This window comes from Lampetra planeri, chromosome 79, assembly GCF_965212315.1.
Source record: "Lampetra planeri chromosome 79, kcLamPlan1.2.h2, whole genome shotgun sequence".
NCBI lineage: Eukaryota > Metazoa > Chordata > Hyperoartia > Petromyzontiformes > Petromyzontidae > Lampetra > Lampetra planeri.
The window spans coordinates 709,703-734,159 of record NC_136184.1 but is presented as its reverse complement, the minus strand read 5'-3'; the positions used below and the strand labels follow the sequence as shown (position 1 = coordinate 734,159).

Sequence of the window (24,457 nt, the reverse complement as noted above, 5' to 3'; positions counted from 1 at the left end):
TGCCGGAACAGCGTGTTAGTAATTACAAGCCCATGGGCTGTACAAATATCTAGCTGCCTCCTGCCGTTGTTATTGAGCTGATCTGGCCCATGCCTTCCAATCACTCCAGACCAGGTGCCAGCATCATGACCAACTCGGACATTAAAGTCACCCAACAAGATGACACTATCCCGAGGGGCTACTTTCTGTGACAGGAGGTCATAGAAGGCATCTGATTCATCGGCCTTCTCTGCATCCCTCCACGGATGTTCGTCTTCGGTGGGGGCATAAGTAACCACGACCACCACTCCTCGCCTCTGGTTGATGGGAAGACAAGCCCAAAGTAGCCTGGAGCTTACAGCTCCCCACACCTCACCGCCATGCTCCCTCACCCACACACTCACCCACATACCCACCCACATACCCACATAATTGCTGACCCACTCACACACACATACAAACACTCATCACACACACTCACACACACCCCCTCACCCAGACACTCACCCACACACCCACTGACCCACACACACATATTCACACACTCATCACACCCACTCACACACACTCCATCACCCACACACCCACTGACCCACACACACATTAACACACTGATCACACACACACACTCGCTCACCCACACACCCACACAACCACTGACCCACACACACATATTCACACTCATCACACACACTCACACACACTCGCTCACCCACACCCTCACCCACTCTCCCACTGACCTACACACACAGTAACACACTCATCACACACACTCACACACACTCGCTTACCCACACACTCACCCACACACCTACTGACCCACACACACAGTAAAACACTCATCGCACCCACTCACACACATTCGCTCATCCACACACTCACCCACACACCCACTGACCCACACACACATATTCACAAACTCATCACACACTCACACTCGCTCACCCATACACTCACCCACTGACCCACACACATATATTCACACACTCATCACACACTCACACACACTCCATGACCCACACACACACACATTAACACACTCATCACACATACTCACAACAACAACAACCGCCATTCGCCACTAAGTGGCGGTGACGTCACCACGACGCTTGTGCCAGGCCATGTGCACCTTGAGGCCACGTGAAGTGTCGAACGCCCGCTGGCAGGAGGTCACGGGGCAGACCCAGCAGGTGCCACGGGTCGACTGACCGAGATGACCGAGATGACTGTCTGATGCACCACCTGTGCCCCCTACTGTACCAACTTGCTGTGCTTTAGCCACCCGTCGCTCCGCTCGTTGTTGTGAGCGTCGCTCCTCCGCCCTCCGTTGTTGTTGGAGGGCGACTGCCTCCAACTGCCCAGTAGCGTCCTTCACGAGCCTCCTCCACAGAGGCCGATCTTGACACCGCTGGTACCAGTCATCGGCAAGTCCACTCAGCTCCACGTCCTCCTGTACCACATCACTCCATCTCTTCTCTAGCCCGTGCTGCGCCCGTTTAGCCCCCTCGATCCGGCCGAACAAAAGCTGTTTAGGCATACTCACACACACTCGCTCACCCACACACCCACTGACCCACACACTATCTCATCACACATACTCACACACACTCGCTCACCCACACACTCACCCACACACCCACTGACCCACACACACATATTCACACACTCATCACACACACTCGCTCACCCACACACTCACCCACACACCCTCTGACCCACACACACAGTAACACACTCATCACACACACTCACACACACTCCATGACCCACACACACACATTAACACACTCATCACACATACTCACATACACTCGCTCACCCACATACCCACTGACCCACACACTATCTCATCACACATACTCACGCACACTCGCTCATCCACACACTCACCCACACACCCACTGACCCACACACACATATTCACACACTCATCACACACACTCACACACACTCCATGATCCACACACTCACCCACACACACACAGTAACACACTCATCACACACACTCACACACACTCGCTCACCCACACACTCACTGACCCACACACACAGTAACAAACTCATCACACACACTCATACGTGTCTATAAATAAACACACACTCACACACAGACACGTGTGTGTCTATAAAAAGACACATAGACACGTGTGTATATATAGACACACACGTGTCTGTGTGTGAGAGAGAGACAGCGACAGAATCTGGGAGACTCTACTCAGCTCCACATCTTGAAGGTTTGTATGATCATCTTCCCACTCGCTCACACACTCACTCATACACTCACTCACACACTCACTCATACACTCACTCACACACACTCACTCACACTCACACACTCACTCACACTCTCTCCACTCTCACACACTCGCTCACCCACACTCACAAAGATAAAAGACAAAGATCCGCCAGTATAGCCTTAACAGACTGTTCGGGCAAGTGCTGTTAGCGAGCACCTATGAAGACACTCACACACTCACACAAAGACAAATATCCCCCGTGTAGCCTTAACAGGCTTTAGGGGCAAGTGCTGTTAGCGAGCACCTTTGAAGGTCGGCACGGCACACGAGGGGGTGGGTGGTCAGCAACCACGCCCGGCCGCCTTTGTCTCCCTAGTAGCGATGTTTACTACACACAGCACCAGGTACTGATTTTAGACTGAGTCGGCCTCGGGGAGGCCCAGGACCGGTTCAGATAATCGTCACTGATGTTGGCCGTGAGCGAGAATCGAACCCGGGTCGCCAGGTTCGTAGTGCAGCGTAGCGTTAACCGCTACACTACCGCTCCCCACACACACTTATGTGCGCACACGCTCACACATTCTCACACACACTCACACACAAATGCACAATCATGTGCGCACACACTCACTTACATTCTCACACTCACTCACACATTCTCACACACACTCACGCACTCGCACACACTCATGTGCGCACTCACGCACTCACACACACTCAAACACACTCACTCATTCTCACACTCACACACACAGGCAAACGCTCACTCCCAGTGGCGAGGCCGACTCACTCCATCTCGCGGAAGGATCTCTTCAGCTGAACAAAATCGTTGCGCGGTTCGGTTCACTGTTAAAAAAAATATGCATATCTCATGGCATGTTTTTCGTAAGTGGGGGTGGTGTTCGTAGATGGGGGTGGTGTTCGTAAGTGGGGGTGGTGTTCGTAAGTGGGGGTGGTGTTCGTAAGTCGGTGTGAGATTCGGAAGTGGGGGTGCTGATCGTGAGTGCGGGTGTTGTTCGTAAGTGGGGGTGGTGTTCGTAAGTGGGGGTGGTGTTCGTAAGCGGGGGTGGTGATCGTGAGTTCGGGTGGTGTTCGTAAGTGGGGGTGGTGTTCGTAAGTAGGGGTGGTGTGCGTGAGTGGCGGTGGTGTTCTTAAGCCGAGGAATACAATATGTTGTATATTTAGCGTCTGTCTTTCTCTCACCGTGCTTTCAAGTTTATGTATTAGGTATAGCCCTGTGCGCCATGTGGCTCTTGACCCGGGTGCAACCGCAACAAACAAAAACATTGGTCGCTGTGTGGATTTTGTCTCTGGGTCCCTCCGGTTTGTCCCCACCACATTTAGAATCGACGTCATCACCGCGTCGTTCGAGAGTGATTTGGCTGCTGATATAAATTTCCACACGATGATGACAATGATATCAGCCATTTCTGTTGAGCTGCTATCGTTTGTGACGGTCAGGTCGCATCTATAAAAAGAGCTACGGCATAGCTCAGCGGGGCCCTTACACATGGTAATATAAAAGGATATTTTAATTGTTTAGTTGAATAGATTTACTACCCATAGACTCAACACTGCCCATAGACTCACCACTGCACCATAGACTCACCACTGCACCATAGACTCAACACTACCTGGAGACTCAACACTGCACCATAGACTCAACACTACCCACAGACTCAACACTACCCATTGACTCAACACTACCCGTAGACTCAACACTGCATAATTAGTACTAATCACATACCTGCATTTCCCATATCCCCTCCCTTGGATGCTGCTAATTCCTGCATAATGCACGGACATAAGTAGTACTAATCACATACCTGCATTTCTCATAAATATGCTAAAATCCTCTTGACATGCAAATTATTTTGTCAAGGCGCCCTTTCCCCCCCTTCCAACCCAACTTATATATATGCTCCAAGCACGTGTGCTGTTTCATTCAGACGCTGTCGCCTCGACAGACCTGGTTTTCACCTGAGGACGGCTGCTTGCGTTGTGGCCGAAACGTCGTGAGAATTATTTTATTATGTTTTATTTTTATTATTTTACTACTTCCCTTCTACGTGACTTTACCGAAAGAACCAAAGAAGACTACCCATAGACTCAACACTGCACTATCGACTCAACACTACCCACAGACTCAACACTGCACCACAGACTCAACACTGCATCATTGACTCAAGACTGCCCATAGACTCAACACTGCACCATAGACTCAACACTCACCCACTCACTTATTCACCCACTCATTCACTCACACTCAATCATTCGCCAATTCAATCGCTCGCTCATTCACCCATTCACTCACTCCCACACTCATTCACCCTTTAGCTCACTCACTCACCCTTTAGCTCACTCACTCACGCACATACAAAGCTTCCTCAGTGCTGTAGGGACAAGTGCCGTTAGTAGCGAGTAGCAGAGCCTATTAAGGCCGCCACTGAGGCACACGAGATGGTGGGTGGCCAGCACCACGCCCGACCGCATGTCTCCCCCAGTGGCGACGATTACCACACCGCACCGGGTACTCGTTTAAGGCTGAGTCGCCCAAGGGGGGCGGGGGCGAGTTCCAGGATCATGTTCAGATCCTGGGCCTCATCCTGTCCACTCGTATTGGGCTTTGAGGGAACTGCATCCGCGGGGCTCGAGACTCCGTCTACTGGCCCCGGATGGCATTGGAGTTGGGAGAATATGAACCTTATGGCGGGACTCCGGGGTTCCCGAATAAAGGGAAGTCAAAATCGTAGTTAAGTAATATATTTTTGGCGACTCCGTCCCACCACGCACATGAACGCCGTGACCCACCGGGCGCGGATCCTTCTGTTGTCGTATCGTCCAAGTGCATCGGCGAGGACGAATGCGCAGAAGAAACAAACCTTTGAAACTTTGATTGGCGCATCGTGTAGAGTGTGGGGGTCGCTAGCCCCCGAGATCCCTCCCTCGATAATACTAACGGCCGGACTAACATCATCAATCGCCCCCCCGCTGCTAAGCGAACCGCCGCTAGGCTCCTCACCCAGGGTGTGGGAGCCGTCACCCGAGGATTCCCCTCCACCGCGGGTCCGCGTAGCAGGCATGGTTAACCACGTACGCACACACCCACACACAGCTCTGCACGGCACTCACCCAACACTGACCACTCACGTTAGGATCGCGCACCTGTGTTACACACGTCGTGAACGTGCGCGCACACCCATACAGCTCCACACGCGATACCCACTCTTGCGCCGCTCTGCGCCGCGCTGGCCGCTCACGTTACGATCGCGCACCTGGGGTACGCCGATTATGCACGCCGAGAGCTTACGCAAGTAACGAGCACACGCAAGCGGGGCACACGCCGACACAACGACTCAAGCCGCCGCCGCCGTGCGCGCGAGACAAACCGTACAACAATGCGCAGCCGATTACGCGCTGGAGCCGCGGGGTCGGGGGTCAGGGGTCCACCACCGCGCCGCACTTTACGCGAGTAACGAGCACACGCAAGCGGGGCACACGCCGACACGACGACTCGTCCCCTCCCCCACTCGCGCGTGCACGTCAACACAAATATCGTACAAGGACGATTCTCCTCTCACACGGCTGCGTAGTCACGCCAACACACAAAAGTGCTCTCCCCGGGCGTTAACGCACACACCTCCGTACCCGCACAATCGTACAGAGACCACGGCCTTTATGCATACAACGACCACACACTCGCGAATGCAGTGCACGCTAATACCACGTTCCAAAAACACCCAACAACATGGTTTTGTTTCTACGCTCGAGATTTTATTAGCCCTTGCTAACCAACCGAGCCACCCGTGTGTGTGTGCGGGCCAGCAAGGCGCTTCTAACCCACACTCTGGTGCCGTGTAGCCCTATTCTATGCTGCGCTCTCTGCTAAACCGCTTTCCTACTCGTCCTTACCCCGAACTAACCCTCTCCTACGGATCCTACTCTCCGCTCTGAGGTGTTGTAAGGCGCGCAACACGATACCGTCTGTAGTCCTTGGTGACCTTGCGGCGCTCAGATCGTCCTGCAGACAATCTAGCGGCTCGCCCGATGACTCCTTCGTCGCTGACCCCGTGTCCAAACTCCAGAAGAAGAGAGTTCCCTACTGCCCCTGCGTTTTCTTTTAAACTATTCACATCAAAGGCTAGGCGCCCCCGTCCCGACCGCCTTGGTCTCTCGACCAATCCTGAGCCTAGGATTTCCCGCTCTTTTGCGATCCCGCCGGCCTTTGAACTTTCGACCAATCAGTCGTCCCGGGTCCTGATCCCAGCTATCTGCCTTGCTGACCCGTGTTTGTGTTTGTATGCGTTTCTAACTGCGGGGCTCTCTGAGCTCGCCGTGGTCGTGCGATCTCAAATCCGCCCACGGCGCCGCAGTGTTACTTGGCCTGGGAAGGGTCCTGTCCAATTCCCTGGCCCTGAGAAACCGTGGGGTAACCCCCCTAGGGGGCCCTCGGGTGAAAACTCAGGGTAGGTGACCCGACCACGAGGCCCTACGTGGGTGCGGGTGCGTGTTTATGTGGGGGGGGTGATGGGGGGCAGTGCGGCGGTGGAAGCCGGGCGGCTCCCTGGCTCGGCCGAGCAGCCCCGTCGCTGTGGCACCACATAGCCCCCCGGGGTGCCAGTCCCCGTCCCGGGTTGACTGGAGCACCTCGCCTGGGTTGCCCCCACGAGGTATCGCCGCGGGGTCCGCGGGATTCGCCCGGCCCTTGTGGCTGGCCTCGGGGGTGGCGGCTCCGTCTCCTGGGGCTCCGGCGGTGGTCTCCTCCTCCATTCCAACGGCTCCCCTCGGTCTCTGGCACCTGCGGGCTGGGGAACAAACTCAGAGGCGGTGGGGTTTAAGGGTCGCCGTCCTCGTCGCCCCCGGCCCCGCCCGGGGCCCCTCGGAGCCCGGGGCTCCGTGGGGCCCATATACTGCGCGAGGCCCCCGGGCACGGGGTGTGGGGGGACCCCGGGGTTTCGGGGTACTTGGACGGCGGGGCTCCCCCCCTCGGGGGCTGCTCGCCACGGCTTCAGTCGGCGGATGTTGACCACCATCTCCCGGCCCCTCTCTCCTCCCTGAATCAGCACCGTCCATGGTGAGATCTGCCGTCTCACAATCCAGGGTCCTCGCCAGTAGGTGGTCAGCTTCCCCACCTGTCCGGCACCGACGCGGGGAGTGTACAGCCACACCTCGGAGCCCGCAGTGTAGAAGGGGGGCTCCATACGGGGTCGGGCGCCCTGCTCTTGCCGCTGGTGCGCGGCCTCTCCGTGCGGGTAGGCTCGGCCCCTGGCCCCTCGCAGGGTCTCCAGCAAGTGCTCCACGGGGTGGCTCCCTTCCTCCCGTTGCGGCGGAGGGACACCGAACAGCAGATCTGCGGGCAGGCGAGACTCGTGACCAAACATCATTAGGAACGGGGTCTGTCCTGTAGATGTGTGAACGGCGGTGGTGTAGGCGAACAGGGCATAGGGGAGGTGTTCGTCCCAGTCCTGTTGATTCGCGGCCGCCATGCGTTTAAGCTTCCCGGCCAGAGTCTGGTTCATCCTCTCTACCATCCCGTTCGCCTGGGGGTGATATGCCGTGGTTCGGTCCTTCTGGATCCCGAACTCTCGGCACAGCGCCTGGAATAGTTCGGCCTCGAATTCACTACCCTGGTCGGTAATGACTCGTTCGGGGATCCCGCACTTAAGTACGTAGTTTTCCACGAAGGCCCGGGCCACTACGAGGGCTGTTTTATCCGGGATAGCCACCGCCACGGGGTAGCGGGTGAAGTACTCCACCGCTACAAGAATATATCGGTTGCCCCGGTGGGATCGTGGAAAGGGCCCCTGCAGGTCGATTCCGACCAACTGATTCGTCCGACTGACTCGGAACGGCCTCAGGGGTACCTGGTACCTCGCCGGCTTTTGCCCACACTGCTGACAGGCCCGGCAGCCCTGCACCCAGGCGGCCACATCTTGCGCCAATTTAGGCCAGAGATACTGGCGACGCAGAGTCTCCCGGGTGCGCCGTTCCCCATCATGGCCCCCGAGCGGGTGGTCGTGTACCAGTCGTAGTAGTTGGGGTCGCACATGGGCGGGAACGCAGATGCACCCAGGCTGCCCAGCGTCGGCCAGTTCCCTCACCACCCCGTTTTCCACACACAACCGGGCATACAAACCGCTCCAGGGCCCTGGTAGTGCATCCTCCTTCTCTCGCAGTGCCGCCTCCACCGCCGCCAGATCCGGATCTCGCTGCTGGGTCTGTCTCAGCTGCTCGTCGTTCAGGCCCGGGAAGGCGCAGCCGACGTCCTCCTGGATCCGTCCGATCGGGTCCCGAGCTGCGGGTCCCGCGCTTGCCGGGCGGTCGACGGGATCCTCGGTGCCACCTGCGAGGGTCTCTGTGGCGCACACTGCACTCTCTCTCGCTGGGGGGGGGTCAGTGGCCGCGGCCTCTCGGGGGTCCGTTGCCTGCCGGCAGCGTCCCCCCGTGAAACACGGGCAGGCCTCCTCCGCCCTCGTCTCGGCGAACACCGTGGGTCGCCTCGACAAGGCGTCCGCGTTTGCATGCGTCCGGCCAGCCCGATACTCGATTTGCAGGTTGTACTCCTGCAACTGCGCCAACCACCGGGCCATCTGCCCCCGCGGCTCCTTGAATGTAAGAAGGAACTGCAGAGCATAATGGTCAGTGCGTACGCGACATCTCCTGCCGTACAAATACGGCCGGAACTGTTTGCATGCGAAAATTACGGCGTACAACTCTTGGCGGGTCACGCAATAGTTCAGCTCGGCCCCACTCAAGGTCCGGCTGGCGTACGCGATGACTCGTTCCGTCCCATCCTGTACCTGTGACAACACCGCGCCCAGCCCGCTGCTGCAGGCGTCGGTGTCCAAAATAAAATCGGTGGTAAAATCGGGGAAAGCGAGGGTGGGGGCGTGGGTGAGGTGATCTTTGAGAGTGGTGAAGGCCGTCTGGCAGGCCCCCGTCCACTGGTAGGGGTGCTTAGGGGAGGTGAGTTGGGTGAGAGGGCGTGCAATCTCACTGAATCCCTTTACAAATCGACGATAATAGGTGGCGAGCCCCAAAAATGATCTGATCTCCGTCAGATTCCTTGGCCGTGGCCACTCCACTACGGCGCGTACCTTCTCCGGATCGGTGTGCACGCCTGCCTCGCTGACGCGATGCCCGAGGTACCCCACCTCGCGTTGTGCGATGTAACACTTACGTGGCTTGAGCTTGAGATGAGCCGCTCGCAGTCGCTGGAACACCTCTCGAAGCCTGGACCAATGCTCAGACAAAGATCTACTGAACACTATCACATCGTCCAAGTAAATCAGGCACTGTTCCCATTGCAAGCCCCGCATCACCAACTCCATCAGCCGCTGGAACGTCGCAGGCGCATTGGTGAGTCCGAACGGGAGTACTCGAAACTCGAATAGTCCCATCGGGGTGGTGAATGCGGTTTTCGGCCGATCCTCCTCCGCCATCTCCACCTGCCAGTACCCGGACGCGAGATCGAGGGTGGAAAAATATCGCGCTCCGGCGAGGCTGTCGAAGGTGTCGTCGATGCGGGGTATGGGGAAGGCATCGCCGAGCGTGACTGCATTTAGTTTACGGTAATCGACGCAGAACCGAGTTGACCCATCCTTTTTCGTTACTAGTACCACTGGGGCTGACCAGGGGCTCGCCGAGGGCTGAATTATGTTATCGCGAAGCATGTCCCCAACTGCCTCTTTGATTTGGGCGCGTTCGGGTGCGCCCACTCGGTACGCAGGGAGTTTGATGGGTCGGGCTGCACCGGTGTCAATTTGGTGCTTAACAAGTTCGGTCCGACCCACGTCCGAGTCGTGTTCACTGAATACGTCGGCATACTCCCGCAGTAACTCGCGCAGCCGATCGGCCTCTCCCTTAGGTAAATCCGCCCATGGTACATGTAACGCGTCGAGCAGGGGAACGACCTCGGCTTGGGGAGTCGGGCCGACTCGCCATGCCAGGTCCTGGTCACCCTCAGGACGCCCGGGGTCCTCAGCCCAGAGTGCGAACACCGAGTCGTCAGAGTGGCGTGCGTGCAGGGGGTGTACGGTGGCTATCGGGGTGCGCCGCCGCAGTATCGCTGGGGTACTGTGGGGGTTAAACATCCGCATAAACAATCGGTCCCCATCTGCGTTTACCAACGTGGCGGATCCCATTATCCCATACCGTTTTGCCAACTCCGGGTGAGGAGTTAGCATTACCTCTCCTGATGGTCGGAGCGCGGGGTCGGTGGGGGATGTTGCCACCGGCACCAGCATCTCGGTGAGCGGGCCGATGGTGACTGCTGTCGCCAGGATAGCGGCCACAGGTGCGAAGCGGGGGCGCGTTGGTTCTCGTCCCAGGAACGGTATCCACTCGCCGTTGCTCTCCATGGTGGCGCATCGCTGGCGGGGTTGCACGTTGAGTCCCAGCCGTTCTAAGAGGTCGGTACCTGCGATACACTCGTGACACAACGCACTCGACACGTAGAACTCCTGGGTGCACACCTGACTGCCTATGCGGACCTCTAGGGTGGCTCTCCCCAGCAGCCCCATTCCGGCTCCGCTCGCCGTGTGCAGCGCGCGGTCCGGTGCCTGCAGGTGACGCACGTCGACCCCGATCGCGCTGCAGTGCGCTGCGCTCACGAGCGAGGCCACCGCCCCCGTGTCCAGCAGAATTCGGGTACGCACTCCGTTTACCTCCCCTTCCACCAGCGACGTGGCCCCCGTGATCCCCGCCACCAGCTCCCGTAGCCAGTCGCCAGGAGTCACCGTTTCCGTGGGCGTTGTTGTTGGAACCTGTGTGGAGATCACTCGCTCGCCATTATTACCGTCTTTTTGCATCGGGACCGCTTCGAATGCACCCCCAGATGGTCCACTCTCTAGTGGGCGTTGGGGTTTAACCCCCGGCGCGTTTCTAGCGCGGGCGATCTGCGGACAGTCTCTCACGAGATGCCCTCGCCGGTCACACAGGTAACACGCACGGGGGGCCGTCCCGTAGGAGCCCCCCCGTCCGTTCCCTATCCCCCCTCCGGCACGCCGCTGCCCCGACTCTGCCTCCAGTCGAGCCACTCTCCCAGTTAATCCTCCTACCTCGGCCTGGACCGTCTCTACCATTGTCTCCAGCGCAGTCATGTGTGCCCGTACTTGGGTTACCTTGTCTACTTGGGTTACCCTGTCACCTACCTGGGTTACCCTGTCACCTACCTGGGTTACCTGGCCGGAGACATCCTTTATACCCGTTTGTATACCAGCAACCCATCCCGGGGTTGTCTCGCGGGACACTGGAGGCTCTCTTTCCCGGCCCCTTACCGTCCTCGCGAGCTCCTGTTCCTCCTCCTCGTCTTCCGAGAGCAGGCTCGCAATGGCGCGCTCTCGTCCCAGCCCCCGGAGCTGCGCGCGTTCGCTGTGAATTCTTTCACACTTACGTGCGCGCTCGACAAGGGCGTTAAAGGGAAGACGTGGGCAGCTCATGTCTGGCTGCCACCACGCCGTGCGAGACAGGTACCGCTGGATTTTCTCGGCGGCCAGTTCCTCAATAACATTAGTTGCGTACCCCGGGCGTGCGATCTTTGTTAACTCGCGCACATCCTCGGCGTAATCACGTAGATCTTCGCCAGGTTGGCGACGGCGCGCCTCTAAGGCCGATTTTGCTTCCTCCTCGTCACGCGTGCCAAAACGCTGATCGAGTCGGCGCATCAGCTCCTCTAGCTGTGTCTGTGCGCTCGCGGGTAACGCTTCTACAAAATCGGCTGCCCGCCCATAAAGATTCATATTAAGTTGACGTACTGCCTGCGCGTCCGTCCATCCATTAATTTCCTTGGCCCCTAAGAGATTGCGGGCGAATGCCTTCCACGAAGGGGCCCCCCGGCCGGTAAATATCAGTCTTATTTTAGCGTGAGGTAACGCGGGGGTCCGTACCGCTTCCGACACCAATTTGTGGGGGTCGCTAGCCCCCGAGATCCCTCCCTCGATAATACTAACGGCCGGACTAACATCATCAATCGCCCCCCCGCTGCTAAGCGAACCGCCGCTAGGCTCCTCACCCAGGGTGTGGGAGCCGTCACCCGAGGATTCCCCTCCACCGCGGGTCCGCGTAGCAGGCATGGTTAACCACGTACGTGCACACCCACACACAGCTCTGCACGGCACTCACCCAACACTGACCACTCACGTTAGGATCGCGCACCTGTGTTACACACGTCGTGAACGTGCGCGCACACCCATACAGCTCCACACGCGATACCCACTCTTGCGCCGCTCTGCGCCGCGCTGGCCGCTCACGTTACGATCGCGCACCTGGGGTACGCCGATTACGCACGCCGAGAGCTTACGCAAGTAACGAGCACACGCAAGCGGGGCACACGCCGACACAACGACTCAAGCCGCCGCCGCCGTGCGCGCGAGACAAACCGTACAACAATGCGCAGCCGATTACGCGCTGGAGCCGCGGGGTCGGGGGTCAGGGGTCCACCACCGCGCCGCACTTTACGCGAGTAACGAGCACACGCAAGCGGGGCACACGCCGACACGACGACTCGTCCCCTCCCCCACTCGCGCGTGCACGTCAACACAAATATCGTACAAGGACGATTCTCCTCTCACACGGCTGCGTAGTCACGCTAACACACAAAAGTGCTCTCCCCGGGCGTTAACGCACACACCTCCGTACCCGCACAATCGTACAGAGACCACGGCCTTTATGCATACAACGACCACACACTCGCGAATGCAGTGCACGCTAATACCACGTTCCAAAAACACCCAACAACATGGTTTTGTTTCTACGCTCGAGATTTTATTAGCCCTTGCTAACCAACCGAGCCACCCGTGTGTGTGTGCGGGCCAGCAAGGCGCTTCTAACCCACACTCTGGTGCCGTGTAGCCCTATTCTATGCTGCGCTCTCTGCTAAACCGCTTTCCTACTCGTCCTTACCCCGAACTAACCCTCTCCTATGGATCCTACTCTCCGCTCTGAGGTGTTGTAAGGCGCGCAACACGATACCGTCTGTAGTCCTTGGTGAACTTGCGGCGCTCAGATCGTCCTGCAGACAATCTAGCGGCTCGCCCGATGACTCCTTCGTTGCTGACCCCGTGTCCAAACTCCAGAAGAAGAGAGTTCCCTACTGCCCCTGCGTTTTCTTTTAAACTATTCACATCAAAGGCTAGGCGCCCCCGTCCCGACCGCCTTGGTCTCTCGACCAATCCTGAGCCTAGGATTTCCCGCTCTTTTGCGATCCCGCCGGCCTTTGAACTTTCGACCAATCAGTCGTCCCGGGTCCTGATCCCAGCTATCTGCCTTGCTGACCCGTGTTTGTGTTTGTATGCGTTTCTAACTGCGGGGCTCTCTGAGCTCGCCGTGGTCGTGCGATCTCAAATCCGCCCACGGCGCCGCAGTGTTACTTGGCCTGGGAAGGGTCCTGTCCAATTCCCTGGCCCTGAGAAACCGTGGGGTAACCCCCCTAGGGGGCCCTCGGGTGAAAACTCAGGGTAGGTGACCCGACCACGAGGCCCTACGTGGGTGCGGGTGCGTGTTTATGTGGGGGCGGTGATGGGGGGCAGTGCGGCGGTGGAAGCCGGGCGGCTCCCTGGCTCGGCCGAGCAGCCCCGTCGCTGTGGCACCACAAGAGCTCGTCGAGAGGGGTAGATTGCCATGTCGTTCGCCTTCAACAGAAATAAACTGACATCGCAACGCAGTTTATGCGAGAGCCGGGTGCTTATGGGACCCGGGGTCCCGCCATAATGTTCATATGAAGGAGAGAATAAAAAACAATAGTGGGGGGGCTTTTACCCTTTCCAGCAATAAAACGGGAGTTGTGTTAATACGTTTAAACACCGACTAGATTGAACCTTCTGCAAGGAATCAAGTCGCTGCATTAACCACACACACAGAGTACTTGTGGTGAGCATGCAAACAAGCATGGCTCTGGTGATAAATTACACATTGTCTTTGAAACTGATTGGCCTACACCAGAGACAGCACCAGCCTTGTGTGTGGCCTCGTCTCTGTACCGGTGGCAGACCAGAGAACAACGGCAAACGACGAACGTTGAGATTTATGTAGTGTATAGTGAAGTGTATAGTGTAGTGTATAGTGTAGTGTATAGTGTAGTGTATAGTGGAGTGTATAGTGAAGTGTATAGTGTAGTGTATAGTGTAGTGTGTAGTGTATAGTGTACAGTGGAGTGTATAGTGAAGTGTATAGTGTAGTGTATAGTGTAGCGTATACTGTAGTGTATAGTTTAGTGTATATTGTAGTGTATAGTGTAGTGTATAGTGTAGTGTATAGGATGAACGTTGAGATTTATATGGGGCACTAGGTGAGCAATAAGATCCGAATTGGTCTGTAATAAGGTAGGGCACTGACAAGGAGTTGACAGGTATGTAGTAGTGTAGTGTATAGTAGTGTAGTGTATAGTGTATTGTATAGTAGTATAGTGTAGTGTATAGTAGTGCAGTGTATAGTGTAGTGGAAAGTGTATAGTTTAGTGTAGTGTATAGTGTAGTGTATAGTGTAGTGTATAGTTTAGTGTATAGTGTAGTGTATAGTAGTGTATAGTGTAGTGTATAGTTTAGTGTATAGTGTAGTGTATAGTGTAGTGTATAGTGTAGTTTACAGTTTAGTGTATCGTGTAGTGTATTTGTATTATTTTATTATTTCCCTTCTACGTAACTTTACCGAAAGAACCAATAATATGGATCCTTGCAGTCACGAAAGCTAAATAAAAATGTAAGTGTAGTGTAAAGTTTAGTGTATAGTATAGTATACAGTAGTGTATAGTGTAGTGTATAGTGTAGTGTATAGTAGTATAGAGTAGTGTATAGTAGTGCAGTGTATAGTGTAGTGTATAGTGAAGTGTATGTATCTCTACGAGTCTTTACTACACATCTCTGAGTCTCTACACATCTCTATATATCTATACACTTCTCTATGTATCTCTAGACATCTTCGTATCTCTACACATCTCTACGTGTCTCTAAACATCTCTATACATTTATATGTATCTCTACGGGTCTCTATATATCTCTACACATCTCTATGTATCTCTACACAATATCTATGCATCTCTACACATCCATACGAGTGTCTACGCATCTCTACGAGTCTCTATACATCTCAATGTATCTCTATGTATCTCTACGAGTCTTTTTTTTTATATTTCCCTCATTAAAATGCAAATCAATTTATAACATTTTTGACATGCGTTTTTCTGGATTTTGTTGTTGTTATTCTGTCTCTCACTGTTCAAATAAACCTACCATTAAAATTATAGACTGATCATTTCGTTGTCAGTGGGCAAACGTACAAAATCAGCAGGGGATCAAATACTTTTATCCCTCACTGTATCTATCCATCTCTATGTATCTCTGTATATCTTTATACCCCTCTCCCCGACCTTCTCTCTCTCCCCCAGCACGATGTCCGAGAGGCAGATCCCCTTCTCTAGGCCCCTGTTCCGCCACCCCAGCTGGGACCCCTTCCGTGAGTGGATGCCCCCCCAAGTGCCATTGAGGCTGCCCGACCAGGACTTTGGGATGGCCGCTCCGTACCCCAGCCTGGCCTCCTGGGACGCGGCCTCTCTGGGCCTCCCCGACTGGGCCCGTGGCGCCTGGCCCTCGTACACGCGGTGAGGTGGTGGCGGTGGTGGTGGAGGTGGTGCAAGTGGTGATAGATAGGGAGGTTAGATGAGGAGGTGGAGGAGGAGGATTAGGAGGTGGTGGTGGTGTTCGCGAAGGTGGTGGTGGTGGAGGTGATGGAGGTGGAGGAGGGGGTGGTGGCGATTGAGGTGATGGTGGAGGTGGTTTAAAAGAGGGAGGTTGGAGGTAGTGGAGGTGGGGGAGGGATTGGAGGTGAAGAAGGTGGTGGAGGGGATGGTGGTGGTGGTGGTGGTCTTGGTGGAGGAGTAGTGGGAGGAGGATGGGGAGGTGGAGAGGGAGGAGGTGGAGGTGATTGGAGTGGTGGTGATGGTGGTGGTGGCGATGGAGGTGATAGTGGATGAGGAGGTGGAGGTGGTGGAGAAGGAGGAGATGGTGGTTTTGCTGGAGGAGGAGGTGGTGGAGAGGGAGGATGGAGGTGATAGAGGAGGCAGTGGAGGTGGTGGAGACGGTGGAGGAGGTAGAGGAGGCTCCGCCATCAATTGGGCGAGGCAGCGACTGGGTCTGTGACGCTCGCTCCCTGTGGAATGAACGGACAACATCGGCGCTGCGGTGGCTAGGGTCGCGGGTTCGATCCCCGGCCCGGCGAGATGTTAACTACCTCGCCTGGTATGCAGCAGGTCACGGGTTTGATCACCGACCCTGCAAGATGTTAACCACCTCGCCTGGTATGCAGGAGGTCGTGGGTCCAAAACCCGACCCTGCGAGATGTTAACTACCTCTTCTGGTATGCAGGAGGTCGTGGGTCCAAAACCCGACCCTGCGAGATGTTAACTACCTCTTCTGTTATGCAGGAGGTCGTGGGTCCGATCCCTGACCCAGCGAGATGTTAACTACCTCGCCTGGCATGCAGGTCGCGGGTTCAATCCCCGACCAAGCGAGATGTTAACTACCTCGCCTGGTATGCAGAAGGTCGTGGTTCCGATCCCCGACCCTGCAAGATGTTAACCACCTCGCCTGGTATGCAGGAGGTCGTGGGTCCAAAACCCGACCCTGCGAGATGTTAACTACCTCTTCTGGTATGCAGGAGGTCGTGGGTCCAAAACCCGACCCTGCGAGATGTTAACTACCTCTTCTGTTATGCAGGAGGTCGTGGGTCCGATCCCTGACCCAGCGAGATGTTAACTACCTCGCCTGGTATGCAGGTCGCGGGTTCAATCCCCGACCAAGCGAGATGTTAACTACCTCGCCTGGTATGCAGAAGGTCGTGGTTCCGATCCCCGACCCAGCGAGATGTTAACTACCTCGCCTGGTATGCAGGTCGCGGGTTCGATCCCCGACCCTGTAAGATGTTAACTTCCTCGCCTGTGTATGCAGGAGGTCGCGGGTTCGATTCCTGACCCTATGAGATGTTAACTACCTTGCATGGTATGCCGGAGATCGCGGGTTTGATCCCCGACCCAGCGAGATGTTAACTACCTCGCCTGGTATGAAGGAGGTCGTGGGTCCGATCCCCGACCCAGTGAGATGTTAACTACCTCGCCTGGTATGCAGGTCGCGGGTTCGATCCCCAACCCTGTGGAATGTTAACTACCTCGCCTGGTATGCAGGAGGTCGCGGTTTCGATCCCCGACCTTGTGAGATGTTAACTACCTCGCCTGGTATGCAGGAGGTCGAGGGTTCGATCCCCCACCCTGCGAGACGTTAACTACCTCGTCTGGTATGCAGGATGTCGCAGGTTCAACCCCCGACCCTGCAAGATGTAAACTACCTCGCCTGGCATGCAGAAGGTCGCGGGTTCAATCCCAGACCCTGCGAGATGTTAACTACCTCGCCTGGTATGCAGGATGTCGCAGGTTCAACCCCCGACCCTGCAAGATGTAAACTACCTCGCCTGGCATGCCGAAAGTCGCAGGTTTGATCCACAACCCAGCGAGATGTTAACTACCTCGCCTGGTATACATACAGTCGTGGGTTCAATCCCGTGACCATGAAGATGACTGCTACTGGTATATATTTGGAGTCTGTGTGTGTGGGGGGGTTTCTCTCCCCCCGGTGAGATGTTAACTACCTCGCCTGGGTTCGATCCCGACCCCTGACGCCTGCTGTATATTTGGAGTGTGCGTGTCTCTCTCTCTCTCCGTTGCCGTGTGCGTTTTTTTTCTCCGGGTCCTCCGGTTTTTCCGTACCACCTTTAGAATCAACATCAAAATCACGCGTTTTAGAGTTTTTGGATGCCGCTATACATTCCCACACCATGCTGATATTAGCCACATGGTTGAGCTATCATTTGCGATAGCCCATCTGCACATTAGTTCAGTGGGGCCTTACCTGGTAGAATAAAATAGTTGTAGTTGATTCTATGGATCTCTATGTGTCTCTATGGGTCTATATGTGTCTCTATGGGTCTCTATGTCTCGCTATGGGTCTATATGTGTCTCTATGGGTCTCTATGTGTCTCTATGGGCTATATGTGTCTGTATGGGTATCTATGTCTCTCTGTGTCTATATGTCTCTTCATGAGTCGATAAGTGTCTCTATGTGTCTCTCTGTGTCTACATGTCTCTCTATGAGTCTATACGTGTATCTATATGTCTCTATGTTTCTCTATGGGTTTGTATGTCTCTTTATGGGTCTATATGTCTCTCTATGGGTCTCTATATCTTTATATATGTCTATATGTCTCTCTATGGGTCTATGTGTGTTCCTATGGGTCTCTATACATCTCTGTGGGTGTGTGTATATATATGTCTCTACATCTTTCTACGTATCTATATGGGTCTCTATGCATCTATATTAGTATCTGTGTCTCTGTGGGTCTCTATGTATCTCTATGGGTATCTATGTGACTATGTGTCTCTGTGTGTTTCTATGTATCTCCATGGGTCTCTCTGGGTCTCTATGTATCTCCATGGGTCTATATGCATCTGCAAAATCCACACGACAAGCCACTTGCTTGAGCTGCTCTCATTTGTAATGGCCACGTCGCTTCTGAAGAAGAACTTCACAGCTCAGTGGGGTCTTACACTTGGAAAGATGACGCTCGTTTAGGTTTAGTTTAGTCTGTGGGTCTCCCTCCCCCCACCCCCTTCCTCCCCTCTCTTCATCCCCTCCCCGTCCCTCCATCCCCTCCCCCTCCCTCGCCTCTCCCTCCCATATTCCTCCATCCCGCCCTCCCTCCTCCACTTTCTCCCCCCCCATCCCCCACCCGCTCCCTCCCTCTCTTCCCATCCCTCCCCTCCATCCCATCCCTCCCCTTCCCCCTCCCTCCCCCCTCCACTCTCTCTCCTTCCCCCCTCCCTCCCCTCCATCCTCTCTCTCCATCCCCTCCCTCCCCTCCTCCCTCACCCCTCCATCCCCTCCATACTTTCTCTCCAACCCCTCCCTCCATCCCCTCCCTTCTCATCCACCCCTCCCTCCCCCCTCCCCCCCCCCACCCACCCCACAGCTCCAGCCTTTTCGGTCCACCGAGCCCCACCCCCGGGCACGCGGCCTCGCCGCTGGCGACGTCCTCCCAGGGCCCCGGCGCGCCGGTCCCGTTGGCCGGGGCCCCCCTCGGCCCCGGGGGTCCCCTCGGGGCCTCCCTCGGGGCCTCCCTCGGGGGTCCCATGGCGGCGGCGGGGGGGGACCCCGCGGCGGCGCTGGCCCTGGGCCGCCAGCTCAGCTCGGGCCTCTCGAGCCTGCGGCACACCTCGGACCGCTGGCGCGTCAGCCTGGACGTCAACCACTTCTCACCCGAGGAGCTCGTCGTGAAGACGGCGGGGGGATACGTCGAGATCAGCGGTCAGTGGCGGGGCCCCTGGGGCCAATGGGGTTGTGGCCCTAGGGCAATGGGGATGCCCCTGGGGCGATGGGGTTGTGGCCCTGGGGCAATGGGGGTGCCCCTGGGGAAATGGGGATGCCCCTGGGACAATGGGTTTGTGCCCCTGGGACAATGAGTTTGTGCCCCCGGACCAATGGCGATGCCTCTGGGGCAATGGGTTTGTGGCCCTGGGGTAATGGGTTTGTGCCCCTGGGGTAATGGGTTTGTGCCCCTGGGGCAATGGGGGTGCCCCTAGGGCAATGGGGGTGCCCCTGGGGCTCAACTTGCACTGCATTGCGCTGACACAGTAGACATTGGAAGTGTCCTTGGGGCAATTGGGGAGCCTCTGGGGCTCTACTTGGACTGCCCACAGCAGCCACTGCGAGTGCCCCTGGGGCAATGGGAGTGTCCCTGGGGCTCCACTCCACTACACTGCACCAACACAGTCGCCACTAGGGGAGCCCGTGAGGCTCCACTGGCACTGCCCACAGTGGCCACTGGGGGCTCCACTGCACTGGATGCACACACAGTGGCTACTAGGGGCTCCACTGGGACTTCACTGCACTGCCCACAGCAGCCACTGGGAGTGCCCCTGGAGCAATGGAGGTGCCCCTAGCGCTCCACTCCTCTGCACAGCATTGCATCAACACAGTAGCCACTAGCAGAGCCCGTGGTGCTCCATTTGCATTGCCCACAGTCGCCGCTACGGGCTCCGCGGCACTGGATGCACACAAAGTAGCCATTTGGGGTGCCCCTGGGACTCCACTGCCCACAGTAGCCACTGGGAGTGCCCCGAATGGCCTGAGAACCTCACATCCGGGTGACTTGATGTCCCGATGACATGGTGACCGAATATCCTGATGGCATGATGACCTAACGACACGATGCCTCAACGATCTAATGACCCAATGACCTGATGACCTGGTGCACCAACGACCGGATGCCCTAATGCCCTAGTGGCACGATGACCTGGTGGTACGTCCTGACGTTTTTATGACCCGATGCCTTAATGCCCCGATGACCCGATGACCTCATGTCCTCACGACGACAGGATGCCCGGATGTGCTAATGACGCGGTGCCCCCATGACCTGCTGATGTCACCCCACCCCCACCCCCCCCCCCCCCCCCCAGGCAAGCACGAGGAGCGTCAGGATGAGCACGGATTCGTGGCCAGATGCTTCACTCGCAAGTACATGTGAGTGACCCCCACCCCCTCGCCCCCCCCCCCGCCCACCTGCCCACCCGTCGCCATGGTGACCCCCAAGGTGACACCCAAGGTGACCTATCGGACCCCATGGTGGCCACACACTGACCTCCAATGACCCCTACGGTGAAGTCCCGTGACCCCATGCTGACCTATTTGACCCCGCGGTGACTGCGGTGATCTCCCGTGACCCCACGGTGAAGTACAGTGACCCCACACTGACCTATCTGACCCCACCGTGACCTCCCTTGACCCCACTGTGACCTCCCGTGAACCCACTGTGACCTCCCATGACCCCCATGGTGATCTCCTGTGATCCCACAGTGAACTCCAGTGACCCCACGGGGTCCTCACCGTGCCCTCGCCCCTGGTACCTCCTCCTCCACCCCCTCCCCCTTTCTACCATCACCACCCCAAACTGCCCCCTAATATAGACACAGACCACGTGGTATCATCTATCTCTCTCTCTCTCTCTAGACGGGATGGTCACTCCCCCCTCCCCCTCCCCTTTGGTACCCCCTTCTACCCCCACCCTCCCCACCCCCCTCATACCCCCCCCCCCCATCCCCCAGGCTGCCCCCCAACATAGAGGCAGACCACGTGGTGTCGTCCCTCTCCGCCGACGGGGTCCTCACGGTGGAGGCGACTCTCCCGTTGCCAGCGGCGCCCGAGGACGCCGCTGGCGGCGGCCACGCGGTGCCAATCCGCTACGAGAGCACCGCACGCATTGGCCTGCCCGCCACCACGGTGGGCACCACGGTGGGCACCACAACTGGTGCGACTGCGGGCACAGCAAAGGGGGGCAAGGTGTGAGCGGAGACACCACCCAGCCCTCCATCACAACCACCGCCATGACAGTCACTACAGCCACCGTGGGCAGTGTTCAAGATGGGGACAACGCCTGAGCAGAGACACCACCCAGCCCTCCATCACAACCACCGCCATCATAGTCACTACAGACACCGTGGGCAGTGTTCAAGATGGGGGAAAAGCCTGAGCAGAGACACCACCCAGCTCTCCATCACTACCACCACTGCCACTGCTGTGCCCACCACCGCTGTTGGCACAACAGTCACTGAGGGCACTGCCAAAATGAGGCAGGGTCTAGACAGTGGGGCAGGGACACCACCCAGCCACAGCCATCACGAACACAACCACCAACAACTAACACAACCACCACCACCAGAATCACCACCACAACCATCATCACCACCATCACCACAACAACCACCACCATCACTACTACCACCACCACCAGAACAAGCATCACCACAACCATCACCACCATCTACACAACCAGCACCACCATCACTACTACAAACATCACAACCACCATAATCAAATCTACCATCATCATCACAACTACCAAACCCAAAATTACAATTAAAAACACCATCATAACCACCACGACCACTGACACCATGGCAACGACCATTTGCACAACCACCACCACAACCATTAATTACCACTACTACAACCATCACAACTATTACCACTACTATAAACCACCAACATATCACAACCGCAACTAAAACCACCACCTCCACCGCAACCACCATCACAACCACTACCACACCTATCGCAACCACCATCAACACCCTCTACCGCCACAACCATCACCACCGCAACCACCACCATGAAAACCATCACCTCTACAACCACCATCCCTACCACCATCATAACCACCATAACCATCATCATAACCACCACAACCACCACAACCACCACAACCACCACCTGCACAACTACCACCACCACAACCACCATCGCGACCACCATCATAACCACTACAACCATTATCACAACCACCACCTCCACAACCACCAACTCCACAACCACCACCATCACAACGCCCACAACCAACCCCCACCATCACAGGCACCACCACTACAACCGTCATAACCACCACAACCACCACCACAACCATCCGATAACATCCGCCATTTGCGATGGTGACATCACCACGGCGCCTGTGCACGAGGAAGTCACGGGACAAACCCTGCAGGTGCCATGGGTTGTACTGCTGTGCCAGGCTAGGTGCACGAGGAGGTCACGGGACAGAACCTGCAGGTGCCATGGGTTGTACTGCTGTGCCAGGCTAGGTGCACGAGGAGGTCACGGGACAGACCCTGTAGGTGCCATGGGTTGCACTGCTGTGCCAGGCTAGGTGCAGGAGGAGGTCACAGGACAGACCCTGCAGTTGCCATCGGTTGCCTGCTGTTCCAGGCTAGGTGTTCGAGGTGACGGGACAGACCCTGCAGGTGCATGGACTAATCCCAATCTGTTCCATCTCACTCCCTTCTACACCCGTGGGTGAGCTGTCAGAGGAAGTGGCATACTCCCTGGCTCTGCCAGGCAGAGATACAGAGACCCATAGAGACCCACAGAGATACGTATAGACCCATAGAGACCCACAGAGATACAGAGACACATAGAAATACAGAGACCCATAGAGACCCACAGAGACACAGAGACCCATAGAGACCCATGAAGATACAGAGACCCACATAGATACAGAGTCCCGTATAGATGCATAGAGACCCACAGAGATACATAGAGACCCATAGGGTCCTGTAGAGATACATAGAGACCCATACATATACATAGAGACCCAGAGTCCTGTAGATATACGTAGAGATACAGAGACCCATTTAGATACATAGAGACCCATAGAGTCCTGTAGAGATACGTAGAGATACATAGAGACCCATAGAGATACATAGAAACCCATAGAGTCCTGTAGAGATACGTAGAGATACATAGAGACCCATACAGTCCTGTAGAGATACGTAAAGATACATAGATACCCGTAGAGATGCACAGAGACGTCGAGATCAGGGATGTGTGGTCAGGGGAGGCAGGGGAGGCAGAGCCTCACCTATCATATGCCAATGAAAATAGCTGTTACGATAAGTAAAAAAAAATAAAAAATAAAGATGTTTCCACTGGTCTGTGTTATAAATGTCATTTCTGTACGATTCCAATCATTTTTATAGTCAAACATCGCCAAATTTGCGGAGCTCCGCTGCAAATACAGGAAGAGACGAGAGGTGAGGCAGCGACGAGCTCAGCCTCCCCTCCGATTGTGAAACCCCTCAGTAAGTGGATGGAGCGCGGGCAATAGGAACGTGCCTGTTACTATATCTCTGTATGTCACCAATGTAATGTTTGTAGACCCCTTCATTTCATGTCCTCGCCTTCCACACATATGTGTATAAAGATATTTCAGCTCGTTGGTCTCGTCATGAAACCGCAATGACAAAGCACCAGGGGAGGCAGCTATCACATCTGCCTCACTGAGGGGGACGTGTCTAACACGCCTCCCTCAGTGAGGCCACGTCCCCTCAGTGAGGCCACGCCCCACTCAGTGTGTGAATCTGGCTCTGACACTAGCCAGTAACTCCCCAGCCATTGACCTCACCGCACGTCACTGGCAGAGATACAGAGAGACCCATAGAGATAGAGACCCATAGAGATATAGAAAGATACATGGACACGCGTGGAGACACGTAGAGATACGTAGAGACTGGAAGAGAACCCATGACAGGCGAGGGAGATAACAGCTCTTAGCTACGGCAGAGCACTGTATGTGTGGGGAGCGGTGGGGCAGTGGTTAGCGCAGTGTGTGTGTGTGTGGGGAGCGGCAGTGCAGTGGTTCACGAACTGTGTGTG

At 56.1% G+C, this 24,457-nt stretch overlaps 1 protein-coding gene across 1 annotated transcript; it reads left to right on the top strand.

Moving 5' to 3' along the window:
- Window positions 1-2,092: 2,092 nt before the first annotated feature.
- Window positions 2,093-23,733, top strand: LOC144738245 (heat shock protein beta-1-like). The gene is made up of 5 exons (XM_078621235.1): window positions 2,093-2,213; window positions 15,598-15,810; window positions 19,227-19,561; window positions 20,713-20,776; window positions 21,358-23,733. The coding sequence occupies exons 2-5, from the start codon at window positions 15,602-15,604 to the stop codon at window positions 21,596-21,598; spliced, it is 849 nt and encodes a 282-aa protein (XP_078477361.1). The 5' UTR covers window positions 2,093-2,213; window positions 15,598-15,601; the 3' UTR covers window positions 21,599-23,733.
- Window positions 23,734-24,457: the final 724 nt, after the last annotated feature.

What these genes read in the sequence shown, in the direction of transcription:
- LOC144738245 (XM_078621235.1), top strand. Translation starts at nt 15,602, where the DNA reads ATGTCCGAGAGGCAGATCCCCTTCTCTAGGCCCCTGTTCCGCCACCCC. An exon ending in GGGATACGTCGAGATCAGCG is followed by an intron (nt 19,562 to 20,712) that starts GTCAGTGGCGGG and finishes CCCCCCCCCCAG; the next exon opens with GCAAGCACGAGGAGCGTCAG. An exon ending in TGCTTCACTCGCAAGTACAT is followed by an intron (nt 20,777 to 21,357) that starts GTGAGTGACCCC and finishes CCCATCCCCCAG; the next exon opens with GCTGCCCCCCAACATAGAGG.